Source organism: Nestor notabilis, unplaced genomic scaffold, assembly GCF_000696875.1.
Source record: "Nestor notabilis isolate BGI_N333 unplaced genomic scaffold, ASM69687v1 scaffold7453, whole genome shotgun sequence".
Lineage (NCBI taxonomy): Eukaryota > Metazoa > Chordata > Aves > Psittaciformes > Psittacidae > Nestor > Nestor notabilis.
In genome coordinates, this window is record NW_009921572.1 from 19,738 (window position 1) to 28,511 (window position 8,774).

Genomic DNA, 8,774 nt, shown 5'->3' on the forward strand with positions numbered 1-8,774 from the left:
GATACAGGGGCTTGGAGCAACCTGCTCTAGTGGAAGGTGTCCCTGCCCATGGCAGGGGGCTGGAACCAGGTGAGCTTTAAGGTCCCTTCCAACCTGAACCAGACTGGGATTCCATGATTATATGTTCCTGAGACATGTGGTGGGGAAGATTAGGCCAATGCGCCAGCTTCTCTGCAGGGTATGTTCAAATCCAAGTGGAGAGGTCTGCCTGCTGGACCTGAGCTCACTTGGTTCAGCCTCAGGAGGCAGGAAGGAAATACTTGGATTTTTCACTGGGGTTTCTTTTGAAGAAGACATGAATTTTTGGTTAGAGATATTCAGTTCCTGTTGGAGTTATTGCCTGTGAGTTCTAGGTTCAGCTCCCAGCAGTCTGAGATGGTGCTGAGAAAATCGTAGTTTCTATCCAAGCAAAGCATCTCCAGATCACCCCACATCCCATGCCTGAACTTGTGAGACAAAATGCTGGTGGGAGCTTGCTGGGTGTGTCCAAAGGCATTCCTCTGGGATGGGAGGAAAGGGCTTAGAAGTCCTAGATAGCAGCAATTACTTGGCAGTAGGGGAAAGTGGGACTCCCCCCCACAGCAGCCTGCAGGGAGCAAGGGTAACTGTAGATAATTAACAATAATGCTTTTAATCACAGGATTATAAATTGCATTCGAGATTCTGGGGCTGATTTGACACATCACCTGGTGTCTCCTGGCCTCTGGTGATGCAGACTGGTGGGTTTGGGGTGGCTGCAGTAGCTGGTGTTAGATCTTGGGCAAGTCAGAGCTGTGCTGGAGCAGCTGAGGTGGGAGGCTGCAGGGGAAAGCTCCTGTGTAATCCCTGCTCTGAGTGGGGATATTGGCTCGCTGCAATGAAGAGGAAAAGAGTGAAATCCAGTCAGGCTGCTCGGATGTTTTCCGGCACTGAAGTGTAATGCTGAACCCAGTGGCTGGTGTTGTGCCAGCCTCATGCAAAATGAGCTCATGCTTTATAAATACACCCCCATGTCTGAGCAGCCATCACATCCATGGGACTGATTTAGAAAGGCATAGATTGATCCCATGCCATGAATGTGTTTGTCACTTATGTTCCCTTCTCTGACACCTCCAGTCTTAGTATCCTCTAAAAAGTGTGACCCATCACCAGGCACCCAGTGATGTGAAATTCCTGCACTTTGCTAGTTCCCATGCCCAGAATCCAGAGCAGGCAGGACTTGGGTGGATAAAAATGTCCCAAGATTTAAATTTCCAGTATTTCTCCCCACACTGAGTTAGTCACAGTGGGTTTTCTCCTCCCTGCAAAGGGAAGGGTCATACTTCAGTGGTATTCCTGAATGGTGGGAACCTCCTTGGTGCTCCTGTGATTCAAGAGTGTCCATTTAAAGTCATGTTTGGGGTTGTTCTGTACTTTCAGTGCTGCACAGAGAGGTGTGCATAGTAGCACCACATCTCTTCCTCCAAAGTACTGTATTCATATATTGTGTGGAAGGCAGCAAATACCCAAACAGTGGCAGAGGCACTGGCCTGCAACTGGGCTTGTTGGGGCTTGCTAGGACAAGGGGGAATGGGTTCAAACTTAAATAGGGGAGATTTAGGGTGGATATAAGGAAATTCTTCCCGGTGGGGGGGCTGAGGCACGGGCAGAGGGTGCCCAGAGAAGCTGTGGCTGCCCCATCCCCGGCAGTGTTGAAGGCCAGGTTGGACACAGGGGCTTGGAGCAACCTGCTCTAGTGGAAGGTGTCCCTGCCTGTGGCAGGGGTTGGAACTGGATCAGCTTTAAGGTTCCTTCCAACACAGACCAGTCTGTGATTCTATTACTTCCTTGGGTTTTCATTTGCACACACAGAGAGGTGTTTGTGCTGCTGGTGTGATGCAGTTAAGTCCTCGGTCCAGCAAGCGAGTAGCTCTTGAGCAGACATGTCCAGGGCCATGTCATTTTGCAGCAGGAAAAGTGAAGTCAGTGCTGTTATTTCTTGGATCCCTGGGAAACTTTGTCAGCAGCGTGATGGGTGTCCCTGCAGCTCTCAGCTCCAGCTCTTCCCGGCGGGCTCTACATGCCCTGCTGCATCCTGTGGGAGCAGGAAGCAAGCTGGCAGCATGCAGCAGCTCGGCAGGAGCTCCCCTCTGAGCCTGGATTTCTCTCTGCTTCCTCTGTCGCTCCAGGAAATGCATGTAAAGGGAAATCACACACAGGCTCTGGGAGAAAATCCAGGCTCATGAAGACTGTACAGACAATGAAGAACTACGGGAACTACCAGAACTGCACCATTGTGAGGCCGCATATCCCGCACTCCAGCTACGGCACCTACGTGACGCTGGCTCCCAAAGTGCTGGTGTTCCCCATCTTTGTGCAGGTAAGTGCAGGGGCAAGTGTGGTGTTATGGGTCTTAAGCACTCAGTGCTTGCTGCTGGAGGTTGGGTCCCATCTGCCATGCAAGGTGGATCTATGTCCCAGCAGTATATACCATGAATGCATGGATCCCCCCTGGAGCTGGCTGTACTCAGCACAGTGCTGGGTACATTCTCAAAGGGAATTGTATCCTGCCCAAGCAATTCTCTGTCAGAGTTTTTTCCCGTTTCAGCTTTCAGATCTCGTCCTCAGGTGCTTGCTTGAGTCAGGAGAGGGTATCCCAGCTTCTGGGCCTCAGCCACCAACTTCACATAGTTCCACAGGTTCTATGTGCTGTTAATAACAGTGTGCAAACAAAGGTCCTTTTAGTTTAGCTGGGTACCAGCACTAAAATCACATGCAAGGATCCAGAGCAGAAATGGCTTGACAGAGGATGTTCACATTTCCTAGTTCCATAAATGTTTTTCTTAAAACTTGACTCTGAATTTGATGGTAGCAGCTCTGACTACATCTGTGTCTTCCATGTTGCCCCTCATATGGCCAGAATCCCAGAAAACCTCATCCAGTCCTGTATGTTTAAGTACATCACTGATGAATCCATTCATCACTGAGACTGTGGGGAACCATTAGTCCTACCCTGTGAGCAGCAATGGCACTGTTACGTCAGCTCATGATGGTTGAAACCCATGATCCATGTTGTTCATCAGTCCAGCCTGAGCCAGCCCTGGAGGCAAACGTGGTGCTGGGCTGGTGCTGCGGGGCTGCCTTATGCTCATCTCCATCCTCCCCAACAGCACCTGTGTGGCTGTTCTCATAAGCATCAGTGTGGTCACCAGCCCTGGCTGCGTGCACAGTTTGCCTTGTGGTAGGAACACAACCAGCACTTCTGCCTCTTTATTCCCAAAACTTGTGTCTTGGGAATCTGGGCTGTTTCTGCAACTTAGGAGCTGGTTTTATGCTCTCACGTACTGCAAGTCCCCTCGAGTGCCTGCTGACCATGTGTCTCAGGATGATTGTCCTGGGCTGGTTTGTCAGAGTTTGTTCTGCAGCTGGGACAACTGAACCTGTCTTGTTCATCTCCAGCATTAAACAGGGAGGCATGAACCAGAGAGCTGAGTGTGGCAGCCTTCTTGAAGTCACTTTAACTTACTGTGAGAGTAATGGCTTTAGCCTGCCAGAGGGGAGATTGAGATGAGCTCTGAGGCAGAAGCTCTTCCCTGGGAGGGTGCTGAGGTGCTGGCACGGGGTGCCCCGAGAAGCTGTGGCTGCCCCATCCCTGGCCGTGTTCAAGGCCAGGTTGGGAACAGGGGCTGGGATGAGCCTGCTCTAGTGGAAGGTGTCCCTGCCCTGGGCTTAAGGTCCCTTCCAGCCGAAACCAGCCTGTGACTCTATGATTCTAATCCATAAAATCATATCGCAAATATCGTTGTCTGTGGGGTGTGAGAACCCAACGTGCCACTGTTGTGGTTGTGTTTCCTGCTAAGGAGCACCCATCACCAAACCCACGCTGCAGAGCAGTTAACACGCAGAGGCAGGAGGCTGATGGTCTTTTTATAGCTGGGTCTGACGTAGGTGTTAAGTGTTCAGTCTTCTTTTTATCAAGTGGCTGAACTGCAGACTTGCTGTCCTTCTGAGCACACTGTTGAGGTGGCTTCTTCCTGAATGGCTTACAGCTCAAAGTGAAGACAAAGTGGGTTTGGTGGGTGGAAAGTTTTTCTGGCAAACCACGTTTCCAGTGGAAGGTTTGACTGAGTCTTTCTCTGTTTTTCCTTTTTCCTTTCAAATGTAGCCCCTAGATCTTTGTAACCCAGCCCGGACTCTGCTGCTGTCAGAGGAGCTACTGCTTCATGAGAGCAGGACCAGGACCATACAGGTAAGACTGAGCTTTCTAAACATGCTTTCTGCAGTGTTATATAGCAGATTGCAAAAAGAAATGTTTCACTGTGCAGTGCTGATTTTTGGAGAACTTGTAGTCAGTGTTTCATGGGATAAAACTCAATATCAAAGCTTTTCTCTGCTAGAAATCAACTTTTTTTTTTTGGTCTTTCTTCATGCTCACAAAGAAACTGCAGATGGGAAATGCCTGCTGGTCACAGCCTGGCAGTTGAGGCCACTCAGACCTAGAAAGAGGGAGCTGAAGAGTATTTTGGGCCAGGTTAAAGAACTAGACAGAGAACAGGAGCTTCCAGAAATTCAGCTCCTGAAACAGGTCACATGCCTTGTCCAAATTCCTCTTTCTTTTCCTTCTTTCTGCTGCTTCTCTGCAATGTTATCAGAGGGCTGTTAAAAACATGGGAAAGCTTTGGCTACACCCTGAGCCTGTGTATGGGACAGCTTACAGCATCCCAACTGGCAGGGTTTGGATGTGTTGATTACGTTTGCCGCTGGCTTCACTTGCACCCAACTGCAACGTCTGCAAAGCTCTAGGATTTGGGGCAGAGGAAGCAGCAGCTGGGGGAGCCCACTCCAGCATTGCCAGTGCTGGGGGAAAGTGCTGCTGGTTTGGGGCATTTTCAGAGAATCTCATCACTGTACAGAATGATTTTGGTTTGAATTTGGAGGAAACAATGTATAATCTTCACAGAGCCACAAGGAGTTTTTAATTGGCTTATCTTAGTTTTCATAGAATCATAGAATCCCAACCTGGTTTGTGTTGGAAGGGACCTTAAAGCTCATCCAGCTCCAATCCCTGCCACGGGCAGGGACACCTTCCACTAGAGCACGTTGCTCCAAGCCCCTGTGTCCAACCTGGCCTTGAACACTGCCAGGGATGGGGCAGCCACAGCTTTTCTGGGTTTTCTGGGTAACACAACATGGGTGGCCAACAGCAGAATCCCAGAGACACACCACAGCAGTGGCCTCTACAAAACAGTACAACATTGTGTTACTTCAAGTGTCTTTCTTTCTGGTTTTCAATTTTGACTTGAATCACTTTTTTTCTTTCTGCCAAAGTACATGAAAAATTGCCTGAGCAATTAGGAAACTTGGTACTGATCTGTAAAATAACCTCTTTCACTGCCTGTGCTGCTGTTCTTTGCTGCTCAGGGTCTTCTGGACACCCTCATGAATGAAAATCAGGTAAACCCATGGCTCAGTAGCAGCTGTGCTGTGCTGGTTTGGAAATGTGGTGGCCAGCCTGCTGTCAGGATGCTTCTCCTGGCTGGTTTGGAGTTGCTCCTTTTCAGGCCAGACTCAGAGGTCTGTAGTAGCAGCCAAATGTAGAATAACTATGAATAACTAATGCTGTTTGCAGCCTGGGTGGAGCACTTGTGTGTATGGGGTGTTCATATTTAGATGGTGGAGAGCCTCAGGACAAGCATGTCCAGAGGAGATGTGCTGCTCTGTCTCCAGATGACCATTCCAGATCCCCTGCTGTGGGCAGGATCAGGAGGAGGACATCTCAGGGGAAAGACTGTTTGCTTATGATACCCTGAAGAGGACCGTGAGGCTGGAGAGGGTTTCCCAGTTGCAGCTGCTGCCAGGGAAGGGCAGGATGCTGCGTGCTGGCCAGGAGTGTGAGACAGTGTTTGGGAATGATGGTGCCTTGAGGCTGTGATGCCTGTGCAAGCCTGGCAGAGGGGCAAGGCAAGAGGTTGTGACTAAACAGAGTGGAAAAACAGAAGCAGTGAATGGGAGGAAACACGTGGCAGTATCTGCTTTGGAAGGCAGGGATCTTTCCCTTGGTGTGAACCCAAGCGTGGTGCTGTTGCATGGCTCCCTGTTGCCGGGAGCTGACAGTTGTAGGTAGCAACACTGGACATCAGCCATGTGCCCATGGAAAAGCTGTCTCATGCCTGCAGTGTGTCACAGGGTCAAGGCAGGCTTTGCAGAGCTTTGAGGGGTCAGTGCAGGTCTCTGGAAAGCCAGAGACTTCCCTTCTCCAATGGAGCAATGGGGTCTGCTTTGATCCCATTGAGCTGTGAGATAAGAGAACCTAAACTTCTGAGGCCAGCAAGACCGAAACTGGCCTGGACAGGGTGGAGCTTCCCCTGGTACAGAAGGGCTCTGCCTTCTCTTTTTGCTGGACTTGAGCTCTCTTCCTCTCCAGCCTGAACAGAGGCTGTCTAGTTTCTGACCAGTCCTTTCTTTTTTGCTCCATGGGGTTTTCCACTTTCCCACTGCTCTTCCCACCCAGTCTCTCTCAAACTGGACCATTGCGCCTGTGGTTTGCAGGAACTTTTTCTGTATGTTGTTCTGTTTTGGCTCAAGAGAGGAGGGCCCTGGTGCAGGGGCTGGGGGTGGAGATCCTGGTTAATTCTACTCCTCCCTGCCTAAAAAAATTCCCAAACCTACCCAGAATCTTTCCCCCTTGGCGTTATCCACATCAGGCTCTGCATCCTCATCACTGAGGAAACTCTCTCCCATCTCCTGAAGGAGTCAACCTGTCTCTCTGGAGACTTGCCAGGATCTGTCCTTTCCCTGACCTTACCTCTGGGGCAATCCTTATTCAGGCTTTAATCACATCCTGTCTAGACTTTGTTGCAATTCCCGTTCTATGGTCTTCTGAAATCCCTCCAGCCTGTGGGGTGCTAGAGGAACCTGCTGCAATTGCACACGAGGTGTCAAACATGGGCTTTGTCCTTGCGGGTCCGTCTCTAATGTACCTGGAGGCAACTTGCCAAAGCCCTGAGGCACCTCCACAGCATGAATCGCGCTCATGCCCTTCCCAGCTCTCTTTTCTGCAGATCAGGATGGTCCTCCCTTGAGCTCTGAAAGTCCCCAGCTCTTCCAGGAGCCTGGAGGACATGGACCAGCATGCCCAGAGCAGAGCAAGAGGCTTTGGTCTCTCATCCCAAGTGTTGCACTGCAAGTTCCTGACACTCCTGGCCTGGGATAGGACTCCCAGCTCCATGTTTCAGTGGGTGGGTGAGTTTGGCCAATGCAGTGGGTTGAGCAAAACCCTTCTCCCTATCAAAGACATTTCAAGATCTTGTTTTCAGCCTTTTTTAGACACTTTAATTTGGGTGAGAACACTAGCAACCTGCACTTACCTATTCCCTCCACCACACTGGTCCCACTTACTCTGTCCCTTCTTCAGTGCCTCTGAATACCCTTCTCTTCCTTGTTTTTCACCATTTCCCCATCTGCACAGCCACTGCTTATGTTGGTGTTTGAGCAGAAGAGGATGGGGTTAGGAACAGTTCTTAAGGTTGAATGTGAAGGTACTGTGCCTGAAGGCTTAATTTCTGTGCACTTTTCATAATGCTTTTGTCACCCTGCTTTGCTTTGCAATGTGCGGTTATTGCGTCCTGTGCTCTGCCAGGAATTGAGCCTGTTCTCATCCTGGGGAAGCATCTTGGGGGATGGATGGGATCATCTCCAGAGGTTCCTTCCACCCCTAATGATTCTGTGATTCTGTGAAGCACACTAACCCACTGCTTTCCCTCCTGGCTTCCATGTTCTTTCTTCTTGTAGGAAGCACTTTAAACATGGCCCTCCCTCGTGTAGCAATGCCTTGCTGGTTATGTGTTCTGTGGTTAGTCAAATCTATCAGCAGCTGAGGCTTTGCTGTTTGCTGTGTGCAGAGCACACACATGAACTGTGTCCCAGATACCAGTGTCAGACTCTGTGAACATTTTTGCCCCCTGTATAATCTATTCCCATCCCCCTAAGGTCTGTATGATGTCTGCCATGTGGCTTCATCACTCCAGTAATAACACAGGTGAGCCGGTATCTGTCTTCAGAGTCCTGTCATCACATCACTTGTTTTATTTCTGATTTCGGGGTAGGAAATTAGATCTGGGAAATACCCAAAGACATTCTGACATGCCAAGGAGCAGCTCTGGTGGGTTCTATGTCTTGCCTGGATGAACTCAGGTGCTGCGTTTCTTTTCTGTTTGCTCTTTTTCTTTTATGAGCCCTGTGATTTTTCATGGTACCAGGTCTGTTTGCAAAGGGCTGTTTGAGACACGTTACAGCCTGTCAGCAGTGTGATGGCAACCCCAGGCAGAGCTCCAGGTTACTCCCTCCAGCCCTCCCCTCTGCTGGCTGCTGCCTTAGGGTCATCCATGCTTTGAGTTTCCCATGCTCAGCTGTGCTGGTCCTGCTACCACTGCTGTGAGCAGGGTCTGCTGGAGCCCAGGATGGTGCTGGGGTGCTCTTGGCAGTCTCTGGCTTTGTGGGTGGAAGGGACACTCTCTTTTTCCTCCTCCAGCACTTGGAGGTGCAGCAGAACCTCTGTGAACTGGTTTGTGTGGAGCTGCTCTAAAATCAAGTGTCTTCCTGGAAGCAGGATCTAAGAGAGATGCTCTTACGTGACCCAAACTGCCTGCGCTTTTATCTTCTGTACATCCTGAATTCAGTCAGATCCCCTCCAATCCACTCTGTCATTCTATCTTCTCATAAAAACACAATGTTATCTGTAAATACTTTTAGTGTATTTCTGTTTCCATGATGCCCTATTTAAATCTGCTTGGTTTTGAAGTGATGTTTTTATTCCT

The 8,774-nt window shown here is 49.8% G+C and overlaps 1 protein-coding gene across 1 annotated transcript in view; it reads left to right on the forward strand.

The window, feature by feature from the left end:
- Positions 1-8,774, forward strand: part of LOC104403161 (regulator of G-protein signaling 3-like) — a 52,816-nt gene that overhangs the window by 6,615 nt on the left and 37,427 nt on the right. Inside the window, exons 6-7 of the mRNA XM_010011219.1 lie at positions 2,148-2,338; positions 4,124-4,207. Coding sequence (XP_010009521.1) covers positions 2,148-2,338; positions 4,124-4,207 — 275 coding nt within the window. The remainder of the gene's footprint in view (positions 1-2,147; positions 2,339-4,123; positions 4,208-8,774) is intronic.